Below are 25,016 nucleotides of genomic sequence, written 5' to 3'. Positions count from 1 at the left end.
ATTTGTATCGTCTTTCTTTGAAGATGTGGATTATGTAACACCCCTGTGTTCCCAAGTCGTATATGAGGGGTTAGTGGATGATATTTTCCGAATTAAATGTGGTAAGTGTGGCATTATTAGAACATATTATATTATACAATTAGGGACTCCAAAATACTACCGGAGCATTCGTTTTTTAAAACACAAAAATTGCTCCAGACTATTTAAATACAAAAAATCTTTATTAAACACATGTGCTTCAAATCTGCTCATGTGTATTTTAAAATCTACTTATACACACTTCTCTCTTCTCTCTTTCATACCCATTCACTCCTTTATAGTGTCTGCTTAATGACTCTACAAGTTTTTATAATATATACAACTTGCTGTTTAAGATATTAATGCACTGCGTATTACATTTCACTTTTCACATTCCCCGAATAAATGTCACAAAATTTAAACAATTTAAGCAGGATTAAAGGCAAATGTTCTACTTGTAACTCTGCTTTCATTGGTCTTCCGGTTTCCAGTTTCTCACAGTGTCTGTGGACTTTTATAAAAAGTCTCTAATACTTTCCTCAGTGAACAAATGAGTCTGCTTTCAATACTCTTCAGGCACTACGTTGGAGGAATGAGTTAATCATTCTAAAATTTGCTGTGGTCCTTAATCAACCGCCGGTTCCTCTATGCAGGACCGCATTTCGTTTTCTTCCTCAGGATTTTTTGTATTTAAATAGTCTGGAGCAATTATTAGAACATACCAGTTTCTCTCTTTTTCTTCATTGATTCTCTGTCAGTGTGATTGTGAATGATCAGGATCGGTCTCTGTCTCAGGTTGATCATTTATAAGACTGAACTTATTTATTTATTTGGATTTATTAACCGTCTTTATGAAGATATTCACCCAAGGAGGTGTATAGCAGGTACAGTTTAACATAAAACTTACAATTTTGTTAACAACATAACACTAGTAAAATGAACCAAGTATAAACATAAATACAATTAATGAGGTAAACTTGAAAACAGCAAATTGAAACCTAATAATAGGACTACCATGAAACAAGAACAAAAATATACACATTTACTGAAATTCAAATAACAGAGATATAATAGTGTCAGCTTAATACTAATGACGCATCTAATAAGCACACATTAGAACATTCAAATAACATAGCTACGATATTAATGCTTTTCTACAATAAGCTTACAATATAGCTGAGGGGCCAAGTGCAGATATATAGATGGGGACAAGATGCATGGTACAGAGTCAGCTCTCAAGACAAATCCCTCCTCTCAGTACCCTTCTCCACCACCACCAACTCCAGGCTCCGCCCTTTCTGCCTCGCCTCACCCCATGCTTGGAATAAACTCCCAGAGCCCATACGCCAGGCCCCCTCCCTGCCCATCTTCAAATCCTTGCTCAAAGCCCACCTCTTCAATGTCGCCTTCAGCACCTAACCACCTACCTCTATTCAGGAAATCTAGACTTCCCCAACTTGACATTTCGTCCTTTAGATTGTAAGCTCCTTTGAGCAGGGACTGTCCTTTGTTAAACTGTACGGCGCTGCGTAACCCTAGTAGCGCTCTAGAAATGTTAAGTAGTAGTATGAGTGTCTTATATTTTCCTTCAAAAACATCTAATTAGTTGGAAAATAAACACCTACATTTTAGGGGTGTGTAGTTCAAAATTTTGTGTTATGTTTTTTCCTTTGTCGTTTCTGGGAATGTTCATTTTGTTCAGGGTTTTTTTTTCTCTATTCTTCTGTTATGAGAACAATGTCATTAAGAGTGAACAGTCCTTTTTTTTTTTTTTTTTTTGAAAGAGTGTACACTATTAATGACACATGAAACCCCCAATTTGTTTCCTGTTGGTTTGGGGAGGTGGGGGGGAAGCAACATGAAACATATCACTTCTAACGAATGCAAATCCTCACTAACTTTATAATATGTCAACATCTAAGATCAGAATTCCTAAGTGTAATCAAGTATATAAGCAGAAAAAATTTTTCTAACTCCTCAAACTGTTCTCAACAGGAAGTGTAGAATTTGGGCCCGAAGTCACATCTTCTGATAAGAGCATAAAGGTTCTGCTGAACTCCCAGGATAAGGTGTGTTGCTAGAAAACTACTGACCAAGTGTTTTGTGTTTTTGGTTTTTAACCTTGTTCTTTTCAGCAGGTGTCACTATTTTGTGATGACTGGGACTCCTTTCTCCAGGGGTTGTATGCACTAAGTGGTAAATTCAAGATAGGTCACTAAAAGCAAATCTGTTACAGAATACTATATAAAATTCCCATTGGATAGGGAAATAGGGTATTGTTTCCTTTAAGTTAATTAAAGTACAGGTTACGGGAGCTGTTAAAGAGACAACGCCGGAACAACAAGTGCACCACTGTTCAAGAAAGACCAAAGGTTCCCTCATTCAAGAAAGGTCTACATAACCAGCTAAGTGTACAATCACATCATACAGCGTTTAAGAGACTCTATATTTACAAATCAATACTTACCTGGAGGTGGATGTTTAGGTTCATTCCTACATGAAGAAGATTTGATTTCTGCAAGACAAAACATTGACACAAAGAATCAATTTCTTCATTAAAGTTTCATAGTTAAAGTAAAGTTTGAGTAAAAGAGAAATTACCAAATATTAATACTTATCTGATTATTTTTGCTGTGTGAGAGTTGTCGGATAGATAAAACTTGTTAATTGAAAGTATACACAATATCTGGAAATTTAAGAAAGTAAAATTGTTTCAAGTTATATTTACATATTGTAGATATAAAAACTGACTGCACTTTATAATTTGTATTTTAAATACAATTTAACATCAAAATATTACATTTTTAATACAGCGTTTTTTTAACAAAATTAATTTTAACATATTTATTGAAAATATTTATTGTACTTTTTAAAACACCTTGTGCAATAAATTACTTTAATTTAACGTTTTAGTGTCAAATATTGACATCATTCTTTAAAACTTGAAACATCAGAGGAAATTCCTTGACCATCTTAAATTGCACATTATGTAACTTACATAATACAGAATTTCCTTAATTTTCCTATAAATTTCCTAAGCTGTGAGTGTTTAGCGTGGGAATCCTTACACCATGATTAGATCATTTTACCACCCTCTTTAAAACCTCACCCATAGGAGATCTACACTAGCGTACAGGAACTACAATATAATAATAGAAAAGTGTGACAAAACGCCTAGCCATCCGCCTGGGGTTACCCTGTGGCCACTTAGAGCGTCTATCCCCAGCACAGCTCAGATCTGCCTGCACCTGCCGCTTGTGCTCTACACTAGCACCCTCCTCCCTCCGACTGGGTCCCAGCTGCCTCTGGGTGAGTCTCCCGCTTTCAAATTATCCCCAGTGATTTCTAGGTTACTGGAGCCACACTTTCAGGGCACGTGGCTATTTGGAGAAGATCTCAGTAACTTGGTGAAAGAATTGGGGGAATCTAAGCCAGAGCAGTTCCTGGAGGATAAGTGGAAAGCCTCTGGTTACCCATCTTTAGGGGCCTCTCGATCTCGATTTCGAGATAGCAGGTGGACTGGTCTGGTCATCAGCAGTATGGTCAGAAGTCCCGCTTTCAAGCATGCCAAACTTCCTTTCATACTCAGTTAGCTAGACCAGCCAATGCCTCCAGAGCTTCGAATGATGTGAGGCTGGTCCACTTTTCTCTTCCTCCAGTGAGAGGATGTTTTCAGGAGTTTTGGGAAAAGTGGGCCAAAATCACATCAGACCAGTGGGTTCTGGATATTCTTACAGAGAGTTGCAAGTTGGAGTTCTCCCACCTGATCGCTTCTCTCTCCTTGTAGTCTCCTTGTTCAGAGGGGAACCAAGGCAGTTGAGGTTCAGGCCACTGTAGATTCCTTGCTGGTGTTCTGGGTCATTGTTCCAGTTCCCCAGGCCGAACAGGGACAAGGCAGATACTCCATTCACTTCATTGTCCTAAAGAAGGAAGCCGCCTTTCGTCCGGTCTAAATCTGTGCCTCAGAGTGTCCCTCTTTTGCATGGAGACAGTAAGAGCAATCATAGCCTCAGTTCAAGGGGGAGAATTTTTCACCACTCTCGATCTCCAGGAGGCGTACGTGCATATTCCCATATGGCCACCACATCAGAGGTTTCTATGTTTTGCAGTGCTGGGCCATCACTTCCAGTTCAGGGCTTTGCCCTTTGGTCTCGTCACATCTCCAAGAATGTTTACCAAGGGTATGGAGGTGGTGGCGGCGGCCTTTCTTCAGCACCAGGGATTCACCTGTATCTTGACAACCAGCTCATTCGTGCGTCGTCCTAGTCGGACAGCATGGTGGCAATGGACAAAGTTGTCTGTCTTCTGCAGTTGTTGGGTTGGGTGGTCAATTTCAAGAATAGCAGACTAACTCCATTGCAGACGCTGGAGTGTTTGGGTGTTCTATTGTACACAGCATGGGAAAGGATCTTCCTCACGGAGTGCAGGAGTTTGAAGCAGGTTCAACAGATTTGTTTTCTCCTCAGTCAAGGCAGGCCTAGAGTCTGGGGTCAATGATGGTGGCGATGGAAGTGGTTCTATGGGCAAGGGCTCATATGCATCCATTACAGAAATCTCTTCTCAGCCACTGGTCTTCTGTGCCACAGAAGTATGACCTTTATCTTCCTTGGACGCTGGTTGCCAGACGGAGTATGCAGTGGTGGTTGTTGTCCAGGAATTTGACTGTCGGAGCTCCCTTTCCGATAACACAATAGGAGGTGGTAACAATGGACACTAGCAAGTCGGGTTGGGGAGCTCTTTACAAGTTCCATCTGGCACAGGGCAACTGGATGGAACTGGAGTCTCAGTGGTTGATAAATCGCTTGCAGCTCAGGGCAGTGCAGAATGCCTTACGTGACTTCACTCTCTTTCTGGCGGGGGGCACCAGTCCGAGTTTTCTCCAACAATGTGATGGTGGTGGCATATATCAACAAGCAAGGTGGGAACCACAGCCATCTGATGGCAATGAAGGTGGCCTCATGAGTTGGGTGCAGAAAAATCTTCTCTGCTTGTTGGCAGATCACATTTGCTGGGTCCTTGAATGTGGAGGTAGACTTTCTCAGCAGGCACTTCTTGGGCCCGGGAGAATGGGAACTATCCATCCAGGGTTTTCAGCTGATAGTGGACCCCCGGAATTCTCAGCTTCTGGACTTATGGTAATGAAAAGGAATGCCAAAGTACCCAAGTTCTTCAGCCATTGGAAAGAACTGGACTCGATGGGGATTGATGCCATATTGCAGCCCTGACCAGAGACACATTTACTGTATGTCTTCCCTCCTTGACCCATGGTAGGTTGTGTGTTGAAAAAGATCGCCTTGCACCGGGTTGAATAATTCTCATAGCCCGAGATTGGTCGCAGAAGCCGTGATACGTGGATCTGATTTGACTGCTGGACCTTTCCATCTTCCTTAGGTACACGGCCTACCGAAGCAAGGTTTGTTCTCATGGAGGATCCATACCGCTTTAGTCTTATGGCTTGGCCGTTGAAAAGTTATTCTGATTCAGTCATTGCTATCTTGCTTCAGGCTCGGAAATGCTCTACATCTATGGTATATGCGAGGGTGTAGAGGATGTTCGAGGGCTGGTGTTCTGAGTGTGAATGTTCTTCCTTTTCTGCTCAGATTGCTCACATCCTAGTGTTTCTCCAGGCAGGTCATCAGAAAGAATTGACATTGGGTTCTCTATCATTTGATTCTTGGGAGCAGGCCTCTTGTTACCTCACTTTCATACATCATGTTCAGAGTGGAACCTTTATTTACTTCTTCGGGCTCTTCAGAAGCCTTCTTTTGAGCCACTCCAGAAGACCACTTTGAAAGATCTTATACTAAAGACAGCATTCTTGGTGGCTTTTGAGTCAGTGCCTAGGGTTTTGGAGCTTCAGGCTCTCTCTTTTCAGGATCCGTTTCTTTGTTTTTCAGAGGCTGGGGTCTCCCTGCACATGGTTCCTTCCTTTCTTCTGAAAGTGATATCAGCATTTCATCTCGACCAATCTATGGAGCTTCTGTCCTTTCACAGAGAGGACAAAAAGGCACAGTATTCTTCCTTGAAGCTTATCGATGTGCTTAGAGTCCTCATTAGATATCTGGAAGTCACAAATGAGTTTCACAAATCAGATAGTCCGTTTTTGCTTTTTGGTAAACAGAGGCTTGGCCTTATGGCTTCCAAGCCCACTGTTGCTTATCTGCTTATCGGATGTGGTCGACGCTGCATACTTTTGCCAAACACTCCAAGGTGGATATTGTAGTGCACTCAGAAGCCAGTTTTGGGGCTTCGGTCCTCAGGACATCAGAGCCAGGATCCCACCCACTCTAGGGATTGCTTTTGAACATCCCAGAGTTTCTGGAATAGTGGGAAGCTACATAATGGAAGGAGAAATTAGGTTTTTACCAGATAATTTTCTTTCCATTAGTCCTTCCCACTATTCCAGAGGCCCGCCCAAGGTTTTTGAGATGTTTAGTTAGTGCAAAGTAATGGGTCAAATAACAACTGGCACCTTGCATGGTGCTTCCTGCATATCTCTTGTTCTCTACAGGTTGTCCAGTGATGAAAGAGGTTCACACGTTTGCTCATCTGGTTAGTGTTTGGTTAGCGAGTTGTTTAAGATAGTAATGTTTATTCTGAGTTTCACCTTACTGCTTGTCTACATAAATACTGAGAACTGGACTAGATGCCAAGAGAGATATGTCTCAGCTCAGTTTTCAGTTCTCTGTCTCCACCTGCTGGTTGATGGACACAAGTATCCCACAGGTTCTGGAATAGAGGGAAGGACTAATAGAAACTAAATTATCAGGGAAGACCTAATTTCTCCTTTGCATTTGCACGTGAGAAAAAGATGCACTGTTTATAGAATAAGGGCATGTGTGTTACGCGTGCAACATCAAAGCTAATTAGTGCTTGTCAACACCAATTATTTATTGCCAATTTAGTGCTAAGTAGTTAATTATGTTACACACCTGACTGGCCTTAGTCTGTAACTGCATGCCCAGTTGCACACCTAACTTTGGGGAAATATGATAATACTTATTTTTATAGTGCTACAGACAAGCATATCATGGTACAGTAAGTCCTTCCATTCTAAACAGGTATTTGATGTAACATGAGATGATACAAGGTGTGTCAGCTAAGTTGAGATGCTTGTGAATAGAACCTAAGTCCTGCATGTGACAGTACCCAGCTCTAGCCACTGAGCCACCCCTTCCTTCTTTTTTCTTTATTTTTTCATGGTTAAAACTGAAAACTGCATTGTTTCTAGAAACTGACTGTATTGTTAATGATTAATATCTGACAGTGCTAGAATGCCACCTTCTTAGAGAGAGACTCGTGCAGTACAGAATTAAACATTTTTTACATTTGTCCATAAAGTGTTTCAGTATTACTTTCCTTAAAATCAGAGGAAGCCATTTAAACTATTCTCCCCTCCTCCAGGTTTTTAATGAAATACGAAATGAACATTTTTCCAACGTCTTTGGCTTCCTGAGTCAGAAGGCCAGAAACCTGCAGATACAGTATGATGTAAGTGATTCTCTGCTGTGCAGCTCCTCTCTACTACTACTACTACTACTTAACATTTCTAGAGCGCTACTAGGGTTACGCAGCGCTGTACAAATTAACAAATAAGGACAGTCCCTGCTCAGAAGAGCTTACAATCTAAAGGACGAAATGTCAAGTTGGGGTAGTTTAGATTTCCTGAGAAAAGGTGTAGTGATTAGGTGCCGAAGGCGACATTGAAGAGGTGGGCTTTGAGCAATGATTTGAAGATGGGTAGGGAGGGGGCCCGGCGTATGGGCTCAGGGAGTTTGTTCCAAGCATGGGGTGAAGCGAGGCAGAAAGGGCGAAGCCTAGAGTTGGCGGTGGTGGAGAAGGGTACTGAAAGGAGGGATTTGTCAAGAGAGCGGAGGTTACGGGTGGGGACATAAGGGGAGATGAGAGTAGAGAGATAAGGAGGGGCTGCAGATCGAGTGCATTTGTAGGTGAGTAGGAGAAGCTTGAACTGTATTCGGTATCTGATTGGAAGCCAGTGAAGTGACTTGAGGAGAGGGGTGATATGAGTATATCAGTTGAGGCGGAAGATAAGACGTGCGGCCGAGTTCTGGATGGACTGAAGGGGGGGATAGATGGCTAAGTGGGAGGCCGGTGAGGAGTAGGTTGCAGTAGTCAAGGCGAGAGGTAATGAGAGAGTGGATGAGAGTTCGAGTGGTGTGCTCAGAGAGGAGGGGGCTTATCGACTGCAGAATGCATAGTGCTGTTGTGGTGCCCAGCATTCTGTGTTTTCAGTTAGTTTACTGTTCCCCAGCATTTCCTGGTGGGGACAGAATACCTCCATTGTATCAGCTCTGGTGAAGAAGAGGTTCTTAAAGCCACATGTTACAGCTGCTGTGTGCATAGCTTCTAACACAAGCTTTCTGCAAATATTTATAGCAGAGATGCAGTAATTAACGAGCATGCAAATTACTGCAACATTAAAATTATGTGCACTCAGGAAAAAAAAAAACCCCAAAAAAACCCAGCAACTACCACAGCAGTAATCTACAGGTTATTGTTAAATGTCCCCCTTCCTGTCAGTGCAAGAGCAGTGATTGACTCACACACTGACAGGAAGGGAGACATTTAAAAAAAACAAAATTACTGCTGCACAAAGGGTCACCTCCACAGCCCTCAAAAAATCCCGATTGCTCAAACAAATTGTGTTGTATCTAGTAGTCTCTCTCACACTCCCAATTCCCCCCCACCCCCCCCACCCACACACACACAAATAAAATGCCCTGGGGTCTAGTGGCACCCAGACCCTCCCCCTGGTCCTCCCCTGATGTACCTTCAAGGTCTCGCCCAGACTACCAAATAAGGAAAAAATTCATTTTATTTGGCAGATTGACTCTGTATGCCTGTATGTACCATGGGAGATCAGGCACTGCCATTTTTGAAGATGATGATGATGTGGAGGCAGGAACAAATGGACATCGCTCCTGTCTAGCGAGAGGGGTTATGGACACCAGGGTGGTTTGGAAAGTCAGCAGGTGGGAGTTTTGGAGGATCGTGAGGTCATCTGGTGGGGGGGGGGGGGGGGCTATTAGCTTTTCTGCTTCAATGCAGAAGGCCAAGCTAATCCTTCTGTGCCTCCTTGGACCTGATGGTAAATTTCTCGCATTGTGTTCGCTTTAAAATCTTCTATGTACTTCTCTGCATTGGGGCAGAGTAGCTAATAGCCTCGTTATCATTCTTTTTAATATCGTTGATCATTTAACCTCCGCACTGAACCCCTTCTGTTATTGTGCAGCTCATAATATGCGCCTCTGCCCACAGTAACTTTTTGTATTGGTCCCTGAGTCCTTGAACACTGAGCACCAAACTGTAGCATACCACTCCTGTAACCAGTGTAATAAAGTGCACTAGGCTTTATGTGCAGCTTTACTCAGCTTCCGCACACAATTTTGTTCACTACAGTGGGTGCCCTGCGTTAAAATGAGTTCTGCACGTGAGACTCACTCTTGACGTCGGTGCACAGCTAATTTAGATGCAAAGTAGTAATCCGCGTTGAAGCCCCAGCATTAAAAAACCCTATGCTCAGTCTTCCTATGCGTTACAAGACGTATGAGGAGAGACTTGCTGACCTGAACATGTATACCCTGGAGGAAAGGAGAAAAAGGGGTGATATGATAAAAACATTCAGATATTTGAAAGGTATTAATCCGCAAACGAACCTTTTCCGTAGATGGGAAGGCGGTAGAACTAGAGGATATGAAATGAGATTGAAGGGGGGCAGACTCAAGAAAAATGTCAGGAAGTATTTTTCACGGAGAGAGTGATGGATACTTGGAATGCCCTCCCGCAGGAAGTGGTAGAGATGAAAATGGTAACGGAATTCAAAAATGCGTGGGATAAACATAAAGGAATCTTGTTCGGAAAGAATGGATCCTCAGAAGCTTAGCGGAGATTGGGTGGCAGAGCCGGTGGTGGGAGGCCGAGCTAGTGGTTGGGAGGTGGGGCTAGTGCTGGGCAGACTTCTGCGGTCTGTGCCCTGAAAATGGCAGATACAAATCAAGGTCAGGTATACACAAGAAGTAGCACCTGTGAGTTTATCTTGTTGGGCAGACTGGATGGACCGTGCAGGTCTTTCTCTGCCGACATCTACTACGTTACTATGTTACTATGTTTATCCAGTAAATGTATCTGATCAGCTTGGTGTGTCATCAAGGAGGCCTCCAACATTGAGAGGGCCTCCTTGTGTTCTTCAAGCTACATCTCTGAGTCTTCCACGCTCCAGCCCAATTCTGTGATCTCTCCCTGGAGGTCTGCGGCTAAGGTGGAAAGCTCCTCCCGAGCTGCCTTAATGTCCAATTTAACTTCATGAAGGAGCTCATGAAACTCAGAAGAGGTTCTGATGTATCCCCTGCTATGGACCACTGCTCTGTGTCAATGCTTGGTCGAGTGGTAAAGGTGGAGGGGCTGTCCACAGTAGCCATCTTTGCCGCCATTGAGGTGGAGGAGTGCAGTTGCGGTTGATAAGCAAAATCCTTCAGATTGACTCGTTGTGGCTGCTTTTAACTCCTAACCCTTATTTACTTGTTCAGAGCCCTTATTTTATCATCCTCACTTTAATATTCCCTTATATCTTGTTTGTCCTGTTTGTCTGTCCTAATTAGATTGTAAGCTCTGTAGAGCAGGGACTGTCTCTTCATGTTCAAGTGTACAGCGTTGCGTACGTCTAGTAGCTCTATAGAAATAATAAGTAGTAGTAGTAGTAATTTTAGTATCAAAATCTTCCTCTTTGATTGCTCTACACAGTTTCTCCATTAAGGATGCTGAAGCAAGCAAGGTGCACGAGGGATAACTGTTGTTTGTGCTGTGGGGCTTGTGGAGCTAATAGCATGGCCATCCATCTTGGCCCGTGACGTCATCTTCCCTCCCCTCACATGCTCTCCCATGTTAACCTACATTTTTTGCACGCAGCCGATTTGCATACTGTTTACTTATTGCATTGGGTGCAACATTTTTTTTAACATGTGAGTTGGAAACCCTACGCTAACCTTTAGTGCAGAGCTCTAACACGCTTTCTGAATCAGCCCCTCTGTGGGTTGAGAGAAAAAATATCAGCATTACATGTCCTCTGTCTTTAGCCCTTCCTTTCCTTGCAGTATTTTAGATTGTAAGCTCTTTGAGCAGGGACTGTCCTTTTATGTTCAATTGTACAGCGCTGCGTAACCCTAGTAGTGCTCTAGAAATGTTAAGTAGTAGTAGTAGTATTACATATAGCAGTGATTTAACCAGAGCTGAGATTGTGATGTCATAATGCCTCATTCCACCAATGCCTAAGAGCCAACCTCATCAGTGATGTCACAATGGCTTGATTGTCCTATATTTGTCTCACTCTTATCTATTAGATTGTAAGCTCTTTGAGCAGGGACTGTCTCTCTTTGTTAAATTGTACAGCGCTGCGTAACCCTAGTAGCACTCTAGAAATGTTAAGTAGTAGTAGTAGTATTACATATAGCAGTGATTTAACCAGAGCTGAGATTGTGATGTCATAATGCCTCATTCCACCAATGCCTAAGAGCCAACCTGATCAGTGATGTCACAATGGCTTGATTGTCCTATATTTGTCTCACTCTTATCTATTAGATTGTAAGCTCTTTGAGCAGGGACTATCCTTTTATGTTAAATTGTACAGCGCTGCGTAACCCTAGTAGCGCTTTGGAAATGTTAAGTAGTAGTAGTAGTATTTTCGTGTGTCTGCTGGGTGTGATACTGATTTCTAAGCATTATCTTCAACTAACTAAATTACACAGATGTGTTGGAGAACTTAGTAATTACTTTAGTAATCCAAAATAATGCATATAGTACATCCCAATCCTCTCAAATCTTCATGGGCTAAAGGAACCAATGTGATATATTTCACTCAGTTCTTTGCTAGCTACCCCTATTAATCTTATAACCACAAAAACTTATTATTCAGTGAATTAAAATGAGCTCTAATTAGCTGCCCTTTCTGAACAAATGACATTCAGAATGGTGTTCAATTATACTAAACACAGATACACTGCATTTTGATGGCTAACTCCAGAGTGTATGAATTGAGGGTGTGGAGCCACTAATGGATTGCTGAGGACTTGCTAATGGTCCCTTTTGTGATCACCAGGAAATTCAGAATTACAAAGTAGGAGAAAAAGATGCCAGCCTGTGAATTTCTTTTAAATATGTAGCAGAATATGTACAGCATTATAGCTCTGAAAAGCAGTGCATTCAGTGTAGATTTTGAAGCCCTTATGTTTTCTGGTGGGTCCCCTGACTTCAAAGTGAATCACAAGTGAAGATGTTTATCACCTACCTTCTTTATATGACTGGAACACTGGGAGGTACTTCATTTAAAGCATTGCACAGAGGTGCCAGTGACACCACCTGAATCTCCTAGAAAAGGAAATATTTTTCGAGCCTCTCCCTACCTACACTGATTTGATTAGCAAGCTGACCTATTGCAGGTAGCCTTCCTACAAAACCAGGTGCTGGGGCCTTCCTTTTTTCTTCCTTTCCCTTGTAAATGTTTGATTGTATTTCAGGAGAAACAATGTTTTGTTTTGATTTTTGACTCTTTGGCCCAGATGCACTAAACAAAACAACCCTTTAACGAAGAAATTTTTAACCGTAGCATGCATTAAAGGCCATTTTCCGACGACGCTAGCAGCTAACGAAAACGGAATGCAGATGAGCAATTTGTGTAGAAACCCTATTGAAATGAGATGCACTAAAGTTTTCCGCTTGCCTTAACGGTGGAAATCACCGGAAAATTTAACGAGAGGTTGTACCTTTCATTGGGGCTGCTTGACTAAAAAGTTAAATGTAAAAACAAAAACAAAAATCACGAAGGGGGCAAAAACGCGCGTCTGGAGCGTCCTTTATTTGAGGCCTGAGGTCGCCGCTGCTCCCCGCTCCCCCTGCATTAAAATAAAAGGAAAAAAAAGGATCGGGAGGGGGCAAAGGCGCTCATCAGGAGCGTCCTTTATGGACGTCCTTGCCCCCCTCCGCCCCGCCCGAGGTCGCTGCTGCTCCCTGCTTCCCCCCTGCATTAAATCAAAAATCAAAACTTTAGCAGCCCTGGCCCCCTTCCCTTCCTCTCTCTTTCTCCCACAGCTCCGCTTCCCGCCATCCTCCGTGCCCCGCCGCCCCCCCTGAGGTCGTCGCTGCCGTTCCCCCCCCTCCACCGGGCCCCCCTCCATCTTACCGGGCCCGTGCAGCGCCTCTCACCTCTGTGTGAAGGCGCTGCACGGGCAAGAACAGCAGCTGATGCCTCTTCGCGGAGTCTTCGGACGTCCCTCCTTTCCTCCTGGGCCCGCCCTACGTAGGTTACTTACGTCAGACTGGGGGGGGGGGGCAGGAGGAAAGGAGAGACGCGAAGACTCAGCGAAGAGGCATCAGCTGTTTTTGCCCATGCAGCGCCTTCACACAGAGGTGAGAGGCGCTGCGCGGGCCCGGTAAGAGGGGAGGGGGGCCCGGTCGAGGGGGGGGAGCGGCGGCACGACAACCTCAGGGGGGGCGACGGGGGCGGAGGATGGCGGTAGGTGGAGCTGTGAGAGAAAGGAAGGGAGGGGGGCCAGAGCTGCTAAAATTTTGATTTTTCATGCAGGGGGAAGCGGGGAGCAGTGGGGACCTCGGGCGGGGGGGGGGGGGCAAGGCCGTCCAATACAGGATGCTCCTGACGAGCGCCTTTGCCCCCTCCCTCCTGCAATGTGTTTGTGTTTGTTTTTGTTTTTTTGTTGTTGTTGTTTTGACGTTTGTGGCATGCGCAGAGCACCAGCATAACACTTGGCTGCTCTGCTCATGCTTTAGGGGCCGATTACCGACGGGGATTAATGCATTCTACTTTACAATATCGCACCGAACATGTGCGACTTGTTTTTTTAGTGCATTGTTCATTTTTTCAAATTCGTTAAGGACTTTTACGTTTTAGATTCTTTTACGTTTGGTTGATGCATCTGGGCCTTTATGACTACAAAGGTTTTTACAGGACCTTTGTGCTGAAGATCAATTCCTGGGGGGGGGGGGGGGGGGGGGGGGGCTGAAAATCCGGAGGATCTCTGTCCTCCTGACTCCTCCCCTCGACATGAGGGCAGGGGGTTGGGAGGTCTGGTGGATCTCCAGCCCCCCTACACACCCACGCCCAAAACAAAATCCCTGATGGCCCAAATGGGCTGCCAAACCCACCCCCCCACCCGCCCTGGTGGTCTAGCAGTCCCCACCTGCCCCTCTGTACCTCGTTGTAGGAGGAGGGAGCAGCACTCCCTCCTCTTCCGGCGCCACCTTCAAAATGGCAGCACCCTGCCCTGCCCAGTGCATCCCTATCATATAAGGGAGTTGGGCCACCAGGGATTTTGTTTTGGGCGTGGGGGAGTAGGGGGGGCTGGAGATCCACCAGACCTCCAACCCCCCTGCCCTCATGTTGGGGGGGGGGGGGGTCGAGGGGCTGGAGGTCCACTGGACCCCCCCGTGTTGCTGTCTGGGGGAGACACTAATGGCGGGGGTCAGGGGGTCTAATGAACCCCCAGGACACAGTAGCAGCCCAGACTGCCTGACTCTGAAAGGGAGGGGGTGTGATGGTGGGAACAGAGCCTTAACCCTAATGCCAGCTCTGAACTGGCGTAGAGTTAAGGCACTATTCCGCCCCTATGATCAGAGCACTGTGTTCTGATCATAGGGGTGGAATTCCGCAGAGCTTATTTAAATATAATTTAAATGAGCTCTACGGTGTTCTGCGCTCTCACGCCGGATGGGCACTAGTCCAGCACTAGTGGCCTGTAGTGCCCACATTTACTTTTGATCATCTGGGCCAAGAGCTGGAGTAGAGATTCTTTTGTTATTTGGAGTTCAAGTGATTTATAGCCCTAAATGTAATGAAGTGCTACATATGAAACAATGTAAGATGCTTCAATACATAGTTCTTTACATTTAAACTATTAACTCTGGAATAGTACATTGAGTGCAATGTTTTGTTTGCCTCCTCTTCCACAGAAACGTCGTGGGATGGATATTAAACAAATGAAGACTTTTGTGTCACAGGAACTGAAGGGACTGAAACAGGAACACCGTCTGCTTAGCTTGCGTGAGGATCTGTGGGTTTGTGTGGGTTTAAAATTGTCCTAGAGTTAGTTATCTGGTGGGATTTCTTTGAATTAATTCCTCACATTTTTGTTTTCATAGTTTCTCAGCTGTGTGTTGGTCCACCCTTTCTGATTTGTTCATAAATTGGGGGTCAGTTTCCAAAAAGGACCAAAGTGCCTAAATTAGCTGGCCAGATTTTGACTGGCTTACCCCCCCTGTTTACAAAGCCGCACAGCAATGCTGACACAGCCATTCAAAGTGAATGGGCTGTGTCAGCATTACCACACAGGCAAATGCTAGCGCAGCTTTGTAAACAGGGGCCTAAGTAGGTTTAGATGAAAATGTGCTTATGTGCCTAGGTTTGTGGTCGACATTGAGCTTATATCTTGCTGGACAAATTTAAACCTGCAATTGTTTCCGGGTGAAAAAAATCTAAATTTGGATGTTAGTCTTCTAATTTTATAACAAGATGTGTACTATAGGTGCTGGTTATCCAGAACAATTGATTTTAAACCTATTCTGTAGAGAAAAATAGGCACTTTTCTTCTTTTTTTTGTCTCAGTACATTTTTATTGAGTTTACCAAAGTTAACAGGTACAAAATCTATCAATAAAGATTCAAACAAGAAACCAGCTTTTCAAACTTTATAACAATCTTGTCATATAAAGCAAAAATAGTGGAAATCAATAACCACCCCCTCCCCCACTGAGCTAAACTCCATTCAACTACCCTAGTCTCCCTACCCCCCCCCCCCCCCCCCCCATACACACTTTGCCTTGGGCCACCTCTGTACTGTAAGTATCCGCTTGGGTGTGTAAATGACTACATTACTGTCCTTGTGCCTTCTTGCTGCCTAAAACTAGGTGACTCTTTATAGTACTGAAAAGCAGTACTAATTTCCTAATGTACATCCAGCCTCATTCCTTACTCCCAAAGGAGCTCCTCCCTTCTGGAATGGTAAGTTTAGGTTACAGTGAACCCTGCAGATTTTAAAGTTTAGTTTAGAGAAGGTTACCATTCTTACTTTCAGCATTGATTGGTGGCTTAGTTCAAATGAAGGGCCCCCAAAACAATTTTAGAAAGGTCTCCCAGAGCGGGGAGGGGTCCTACCTCATCAGATCCAGAAGTGGCTGCAAATAGATTTTTGCCACCCCACCCCCTACCCCACAGCATGGGCTGCTTAGGCAGAATTAGTGTCACTGCTGTGAAATGTAAAACTGTTTGCTCTGTAGCTATCTGAGAACTGTCACCTTGTCCTTGTGTAACTCTGTAACATAGGCAGCCGAGACCTCTCTGGGCTAATGGTAAACAAGACACAAGGTATTTCTTGAAAATGGCACAACTTGGCCGCAGCTTTTATTTAAAATATAAACATCATAACCCTGGGTATACCCAAGCCAGTTAACCTCAGGCTTAGTAGCCTACCCCAGTCCGCTGCAGTTTAGCAAGACTGGTCAACCCTGATGCCGAGCTCCCCGCCGCAAAGCAAGGTAGCTCAATCGTAAGCGCAGCTATCCCGGCTGCCTAGCTTACTCCCTCAGGCTTGGGTACCCCGCCAAAGCTGCGACATATTAGTTCAGTGATCGCGTTACATTTGTTTTTGTTTTGTTTTTTTTATATATATGGGGGAGGGGGGGCTGGGTATCGTCTGCTGCCCGGACGCCGGAAAAGAGGACGTCCGGGCTCCGCTTCGGGGTTATGTACCCCTCTATCTCTCCACCCCTCTCAGCGGGGTGCTGCTGTACGGCGGGAAAATTCCTTCTGGACTCAGCTTGCACCCCACTGGGATCTGTGCGCATGCCCCATCGGGGCACGGCGCCATGTTACTGGCGGCTCTGTGCACCCAGGGGGGCACTGCGCCTTACTTTTCTTCTCACATGTAGCCAGTTGATTTTCCTGCATTTGCTTTTGTAGATATTGGAGCCTGTGAGTCTATCATGAAGAAGAAAACAAAACAGGATTTTCAAGACCTTCTCAAAACAGAACACTGTGAGTTGGTAACCCTATAAATTCTCTTGGGAGAGGGGCATGGCACTGTCCATATACCACCAATTGTTCCAGTTTTAGACAGCACATTCCCCACATAAGGAAGAAGAAAAGTAAAATGTTTTGAACCAACCTTCTCCCACTTTGCATATGGGTCTATAATTACAGCTAGCTGGGATTTGCCCCCTATGTTGTTTTCTCCTCTTGCTCACCCCAACATATGTATTTAGTAGGGTTACCATACGTCCGGATTTACCCGGTCAAGTCCTCTTTTTGAGGACATGTCCGGGCGTCCGGACGGATTTGGCCAGCCTGCCCGGGCTGGCTGGCCGCTGGCGGGGGCGGGGCTGGCTGGCGGAGGCGGGACTCCCCTCCCCTTACTCCTCTATCCCTGGTGGTCTAGAGTTACCTCTTCGTGTTTGGGGCAGGAAAGAGCCCCCCCCCCTCTTTCCTGCCCGGAGCGCTGCTGCCAGCTGCCCTGCATCCTGTGGTGAGTCCAGCTCTCGGTGTTTCAAAATGGCCACTGAGAGTTGAAGCAGCCTCGCGAGACTTCAACTCTCGGCGGCCATTTTGAAACGCCGAGAGCTGGACTCACCACAGGATGCAGGGCAGGGCAGCTGGCAGCAGCGCTCCAGGCAGGAAAGAGGGGGCTCTTTCCTGCCCCGAAGAGGTACCTCTAGACCACCAGGGATAGTAGAGTAAGGGGAGGGGAGGTGACGGGAGGGAGTGGAGATGACAGGGGAGGGGAGATGAGGGGGTGACCAGGGGGAGGGGAAAATGCGACGGGGCGGGATGAGGTGTGACATGGGGTGGGGTGAAGGCACAAAAGGGTCGGGGCGAGGGCATGAAAGTGAGTGGGGCAAGTGTCCTCTTTTTTTGAGGACAAAAAATGGTAACCCTAGTATTTAGTCACTACATTGATAGGTACCAGGAGCCATTAGGAATGTGAATTTTGTATTTCATTTTATAAAAGAGCATGTGTTTTATGCATGCACTATTACAGGATGACACCAAATGAGGCTAATCAAAATTAAATGGACATTTTCTGACTATTCCAGAGGTTTCATGTGCCAGGGCTTCTTTCATAGCCTTGCAGTCACGGGCCCTGGACGTAGCCCCTAGGCGTCATCCTTATGCAGTGACCGTAACTCCCTTTCTTTTGGGAATTTTGAACACTGTATTGGCCACACTCCAAGCTCATCCAGGGTGTGGAAGACCAGACTCGGTGATTGAAGTAGATATCTTCTGTATGGCAGTGTTCAACACTGTCACTGGGCCAGTCCCCAGAAAAGTGATTTTCTAAGTTTAATGTGCATCAGCTACGGAGCACATGGACCTTGGACCACTGTCAGCTGGCATTGTGTGGCCACTCTCAGCTGGCATTGTGTTGCCACTCTGATTTGCTTATTGGTTTTTGTTTTCTTCTGGCTCTGAGAGGTTAAATGGCAAAGAAAGTTTTCTTCATGGCTTGTATTTGACAAATCATCACAACTACAAAGATGAAGGGATCTGTTCAACTTCATAAAGAGGATTAAGATTTGTTTTCTCTTTCAGTGAATGCTGGCTTCAGTTCTTTGTTTTACCGTTTTTGTTACCACAGCTCTCCTGGAAGGTTTTGACATTCGAGAAAGCATCAGCTTTATAGAAGAACACATCAACAGGCAGGTGAGCACATCAGCATATCCGAGTGAAATAGATGCTCTCCTAGAAATAATTGAGCACTGTGGAGAGTAATTTATAATCACAAAGCAATAGTGGAAAATCAAATATGTACCAATTTTCAAAGTAATAACTAAAACAAATGCCTAAATTTGTTTTACCAGATATAAATATTCCACAAAACACAAATAGTGCTCCTCACTTATAAAGGACCAGGCCATAAACTCAGTCATCCACCAAAGTGTCATTGTGGACAATATGTTGAAATCTTCTGCTCAGTGTTTGGTGGCAGTGGCCAAAAAAGCAAACAGAATGCGAGGAATTATTAGAAAAGGGATAGAAAATAAGACGAAGAATATTATAAATGCCTCTGTATCGCTCCATGGTACGACCACACCTTGATTATTATGTGCAATTCTGGTTGCCATATCTCAAAAAAGATATAGCAGAATTTTGAAAAGGTTGAAAGAAGGGTGACTAAAATTCTTAAGGGGATGGAACTCCTCTCTTATGAGGAAAGGCTTAAGAGGTTAGGACTTTTCAGCTTGGAAAGATGGCTGAAGTGGGGATATGATAGAGGTCTACAAAATACTGAGTGTAAAGATTAGGGGACACTCAAGGAAGTTACATGGTACTACTTTTAAAACGAACAGGAGGACATATTTTTCACTCAATGAATAGTTAAGCTCTGGAACTTGTTGCTGGAGGATGTGGTAACAGCGGTTAGTGTATCTGGGTTTAAAAAGATATAGACAAGTTCCTGGAGGAAAAGTCCATAGTCTGCTAATGAGGTAGGCATGGGGGAAACCACTGCTTGTCCCTGGGATCAGTAGCATGAATCTTGCTACTATTTGGGATTCTGTCAGGTTCTTGTGACCTGAACTGACCACTGTTGGAAGCAGAATACTGGGCAAGATGGTCTGACCTAGTATGGCTATTCTTATGTTCTTATGAGTAATTGACCCAAAATCATCACCAAAAAACAAAGTCCTCCAAATAAGCACTTAAAATGTCTTTTTCAAAATAAAAAGACATATATTATTGCCATAGAATATTTCTATCAGCTCCACTTCCACTTGTGTGCATTTATAAAATAGGGCAGGAAGGAGACTTTTTTAAGCCTATTAACCTAGGTGTCATACATAGTAACATAGTAGATGACGGCAGAAAAAGACCTGCATGGTCCATCCAGTCTGCCCAACAAGATAAACTGATATGTGCTATGTTTTGTGTATACCTTACCTTGATTTGTATCTGTCATTTTCAGGGCACAGACCGTATAAGTCTGCCCAGCACTATCCCTGCCTCCCAACCATCGTCTCTGGGACAGACCGTATAAGTCTGCCCAGCACTATCCTTGCCTCCCAGCCACCAGCCCCGCCTCCCACCACCAGCTCTGCCACCTAATCTCAGCTAAGCTTCTGAGGATCTATTCCCTTGGAACAGGATTCCTTTATGTTTATCCCATATCTGTGATAGAATTAGCCCCTAGTGTTTGGACTTGGTCTTGGGCTTAGCAGCAGCTTTCTCCAAGAAGCCTGTGTCTATTTTAATGGAGAGAAGAAATTCCCATGCATTGTAGGAATAGAATTCTCTCCAGTGTCAGTCAGCAGCTCAGTATATTAGCGAGTGAATTTCTCTAGAAAAAACAGTCCATTTCCTCTTGCCTGCAGAGACTGGATTGGCAGTGTTGTGTTCATCTTTCAGAAGCTATGAGCTTACACTTACACCTGGGTCTGATTGTGTAAGATATTTCACCTGAAATGTGGAGAGGAAAGTATCGGGCTAAGACCCCTGCCTTTCATTCTAAGGTTCCTATCTCCTTGCCACTGGTTTTATTACAAATCCTTTGACTCCCAGCTAGATCATTTGGTAGGAGTTTCATAGAATGCCTTAACTTTTGTTCACAATTAAGATTTTCTTCCAGGAATCAACTGGAACAAATCCATGAGTTGTACCTCTCCCGATCCCATGTTTTTAAGAGCAGTTTTGCTTTGCCTTCTTCCATGTTTAACTAGTTGCAGGGTTTGGGACATTATTGGTAGCAGATGAAGACTGAGGTGCCCAAGCACAAACATACAGATGTTTTCTTTCCTAGGTTTCTCCCATTGAGAGCCTGCGTCTGCTGTGTCTCCTTTCCATCACAGAAAATGGTGAGTTTCCCTTTCACTGCAATAATGCACTATATTGGGAATCCTTTTCATATGTTCTGCACAGTAAGCGTTCTTATTTTCATAAGAATCTGCTGTGCCACTGGGAAGCTTTCCTATTCTATAAACTGTACAGTGGGAATCCCAGTTTGTGCAGGGCTGTCTTTTGTACAGTGAAGTTGCCTCCTGTATTGTACTATGAACAATACAAGACAAATCATTGCTTTATTATAGTATTGCCTCTTCTATATTTCTACTCACTGTACAGTAGGAATCTAGTTTTGTACTTTGACAAGTATTCCTTTTATAGCACTGTATATTGTACATTAGAGACTCACATTTTAACAAGACTATATCCTTCTTTCAAAGTACTTTGTAAAGTGTAAGAGAAATAAGGAATTGCTGTTTGATAGCACACATCCTCAAAATACTGTGAAGCTGCAGCTACAGGTTACGCAGCCATTTTAGGGAGGCTGCCGCAGTGGGCAGGAGCAAGTGGGCATTGCTCCTGCCCTTTTCCCCACTGGACCACCAGGGAAACGGGCAATTCTCTGAGGACAAGCAGGCTGCTTGTTCTCATGTGGGTCAACGTCCACCTCAGCCCGGGAACCGGCATTTTTGCAAGCAAAATATTTAAAAATCTTGCTAGTCTTCTGGTGTGTGTGCAGTGTGCGTGCAGCGCGCATGCGCAGCCGATTTCCTGCCCGTCGTGTGAGCGTTCCTGCTCAGTTATTTTTTCTCCGCATTGAGGTGCAGTCAAGTTTTTTCCCTGCTCCTCTCAGGCCCAGGAAAGAGGGTTTTTTTTTTTTTTTTTTGCAACTTTTGCCTTTTTTTCTTTTCATTTAGTACAATTCCCCGTAGTTTTTCTTTATTTTTTGCCCTTTTAAAGTTTCCTTTCTTTTTCGACGCGGCTGGCTTGTTCCCTTCTTTTCGTGCTCTTTTTTATTTTAACAGGCACGATCACAGGAAGGCGGGGTAGTAACGCATCCAACAGTATGGGGCAAAGGGCTTAGCATAGCTAGAGGGGGGTGGAGGGAAAGGGGTATAGGACGATGGGGGGGGGGGGGAACTGTTGAAAAATATTTTTGGAGGTTGCCTCATGTTATTTGCTCGTAAACTACATGACATGTTTGTCGATTTGTATACTACAATGTTCAAAGTAGATTGTTAAGGTCGCACTTTCAATAAAAAAATGTTTAAACATAACAGGCACGATCGCCTCTTTTGAATTCGCCAAAATCGTTTTTCCTTCCATGTCATCGAAGACACCCAGCGGCTTCAAACGTTGTACTCGGTGCAACCGGACCATCTCGGGTACCGATACCCACGTCTGGTGTATCCAGTGCCTTGGGCCCGACCATAGCCCCAGCCGCTTGTAGTCTGTGTCTTTGCATGAAGAAACGGACTCAAGTGTCTAGAGAGGCCGAACGAGAGAAGTTTTTTGGGGTTCGGTTCGGTCCTTCGACATCGATACCAAGGTTGGCAGCGTTGACATCGAGGGACGCATCAACATCGGGAGCGAAGGTAGTGGCTGCGGAATGACCAACTTATGCTGGGAGCAGTGAGGTATCGAGAGGGTCTCCACCTGTCTCGAGGCCTCCTGTTGTGCACGCCCGCATCCTGCCCCAGCAGAAACAGGAAGTTGTAATAATGGGGGCGGGACGCGGTAGAGGAGATGCTTCCGGGTTAGAACGAAGCAGGAGGCAGCATGAATCGCTACCGCTGGTCCGCTGCTGCTGAGACAGAGGGAGGTAGATGCAGGATCGTGGCGGCGGTAGGTAGGCAGCGTCTGGGAAGCGCTGCCGTGAGAGAGAGGGAGGCAGATGCAGGATTGGAGCTCAGCCTGCTCCCTCCACTGCCGTTCTAATGAAGGTGCTCCACTGCTGGGTGGGCCTGAACCCTTGGCTATGCCCCTGCGTGATTCAAGGTTCCACGTTAGGCGTCACCGACTAGGAAAAGGATCTAGGAGTCATCGTTGATGATACTTTGAAATCCTCTGCTGAGTGTGCTGCGGCAGCAAATAAAGCAAATAGAATGTTAGGTATTATTAGGAAAGGAATGGAAAATAAAAACGAGGATGTTATAATGCCTTTGTATTGCTCCATGGTACAACCACACCTTGAATACTATGTGCAGTTGTGGTCACTGCATCTCAAAAAAGATACAGTGGAATTAGAAATGGTACAGAGAAGGGCTACAAAAATGATAAAGGGGATGGGACGACTTCCCTATGAGGAAAGGCTGAAACGGCTTGGGCTCTTCAGCTTGGAGAAAAGGTGGCTGAGGGGGAGATATGATAGAGGTGTATAAAATACTGAGTGGAGTAGAACAGGTAAACGTGAATCGCTTGTTTACCGTTTCCAAAAATACTAAGCCCAGGGGGCACACAATGAAGCTACAAAGTAGTAAATTTAAAACGAATTGGAGAAAATATTACTTCACTCAACGTGCAATTAAACTCTGGAATTCGTTGCCAGAGAATGTGGTAAAAGCAGTGAGCTTAGTGGGGTTTAAAAAAAGGTTTGGCTAGCTTCCTAAAAGAAACGTACATAAGTAATTATTAAAAAAACTTGGGAAAATCCACTTCTTATTTCTGGGATAAGCAGCATAAACTGTATTGTACTGTTTTGGAATCTTGCCAGGTACTTGTGACCTGGATTGGCCACTGTTGGGCTTGATGGACCTTCGGTCTGTCCCAGTATGGCAACACTTATGTACTTATATATATATATATACTTATTTAACTCCCTTTTTTTGAGAGCTATTCAATAAATATTTTGTAATTTCCTATCATTACAGTATCTGCATGGTTCATTTTATTCATTAAAGCTGAGTTACCTGATAGGAAGTTAGTTTGCCATTCTCTGAGTCTGATTGGGTCAGAAGTGCTCCCATTAGACATTGCACGTTCACTGATGTAGGGTGTAAATTTAGCATCCTGTTACCACTGAAGAATGAACTACCAGATTCTTCATGTCTGGTGATCTGCTTGGCTGGCTTCTGTTGTTTTCTGGGGTTTCCTATTGCTGAGAGATGATGTAATCTACTTGTTAAGACAGCATTCTGTTTTGATCCTCTGCCAATTAGGGCTGACTTTTTTCATTTGAAAAGTTGCTGAAGGGCAGGGAGGAAAGCTGAACTAACGGCAAAGTCAGCCCTAATTGGCAGAGGATCAAAACAGAATGCTGTCTTAACAAGTAGAATTAGCAAATGCAATACATCATTTCAGACATGCTACAGAATGAATCCTCAGCACCATATTAGACCAAATTTAAAACCACACCCATAAAGTGGAGCCAGAGGACAACATTTTCACCATAGATTGTTTTCTTGCTTTTGTCTTTATGGCAGTGGCGTAGCTATGTGGGGCCTGAGGGGGCCGGGGCCCCCGCAGATTCACCCCCAGGACCCCCCTCCCGGCGAACCCGCCCCCGCCGCCACCTACCTTTACTTTTGCTGGCGGGGGATCCCACTCCCCACCAGCCGACGTCTTCTCAGTCCTTCCTGCTCTTCAATTTGTTTGCTGACGTCCTGCACGTAATTGTACGTGCAGGACGTCAGACTCAGAGAACAGTTCTGTTCTCTGAGTCTGACGTCGACGACAGCAAACAAATTGAAGAGCAGGAAGCGACTGAGAAGAAGACGTCGGCTGGCGGGGAGTGGGATCCCCCGCCAGCAAAAGTAAAGGTAGGCTGCGGCGGCGGCAGGTTCGCGGCGGGAGGGGGGCGGCGCCGGGGGGAGGGCTAAAATGTGCCCCCTCCCCCCGGGCTCTGGACCCCTCCCCCATGGAAGGCTGGCTACGCCCCTGCTTTATGGTACTAACCTAGAAAACTATGTAAAATGCTAAACCTTGACATCTAAAGTGTCATTTGCCCCAACTTTCATATGATATAAGAAATCAAATGCTTGCAAAGAGTTCAGTGAAAATTAGAACTCAGCCTGAACAATTTACTTGAATCATATTACTGTTAAAACAAAATGTAAAAGGCATTTTTCACTTGCCCCATTACAGTCATCCTGTGGTTTTCCAAAGCACAAAGGAACTCAGGCAGAAAAAGAGGCTTTTAATTTGTTGCCCCTTCTCGTCACCCCATGCTAGAAGTGTCACTGCCCTCTCTCCCCTGCCTGGACTGACAT

At 44.8% G+C, this 25,016-nt stretch overlaps 1 protein-coding gene across 1 annotated transcript in view; it reads left to right on the top strand.

The window, feature by feature from the left end:
• VPS33B (VPS33B late endosome and lysosome associated) overlaps positions 1-25,016 on the top strand; it is a 93,180-nt gene that overhangs the window by 47,915 nt on the left and 20,249 nt on the right. The window contains exons 11-17 of the mRNA XM_030189666.1: positions 24-101; positions 2,014-2,087; positions 7,423-7,509; positions 14,995-15,085; positions 16,999-17,073; positions 18,671-18,735; positions 20,828-20,882. Coding sequence (XP_030045526.1) covers positions 24-101; positions 2,014-2,087; positions 7,423-7,509; positions 14,995-15,085; positions 16,999-17,073; positions 18,671-18,735; positions 20,828-20,882 — 525 coding nt within the window. The remainder of the gene's footprint in view (positions 1-23; positions 102-2,013; positions 2,088-7,422; positions 7,510-14,994; positions 15,086-16,998; positions 17,074-18,670; positions 18,736-20,827; positions 20,883-25,016) is intronic.

This window comes from Microcaecilia unicolor, chromosome 1 (assembly GCF_901765095.1).
Source record: "Microcaecilia unicolor chromosome 1, aMicUni1.1, whole genome shotgun sequence".
NCBI lineage: Eukaryota > Metazoa > Chordata > Amphibia > Gymnophiona > Siphonopidae > Microcaecilia > Microcaecilia unicolor.
This window is presented reverse-complemented; position numbering and strand designations above follow the sequence as displayed.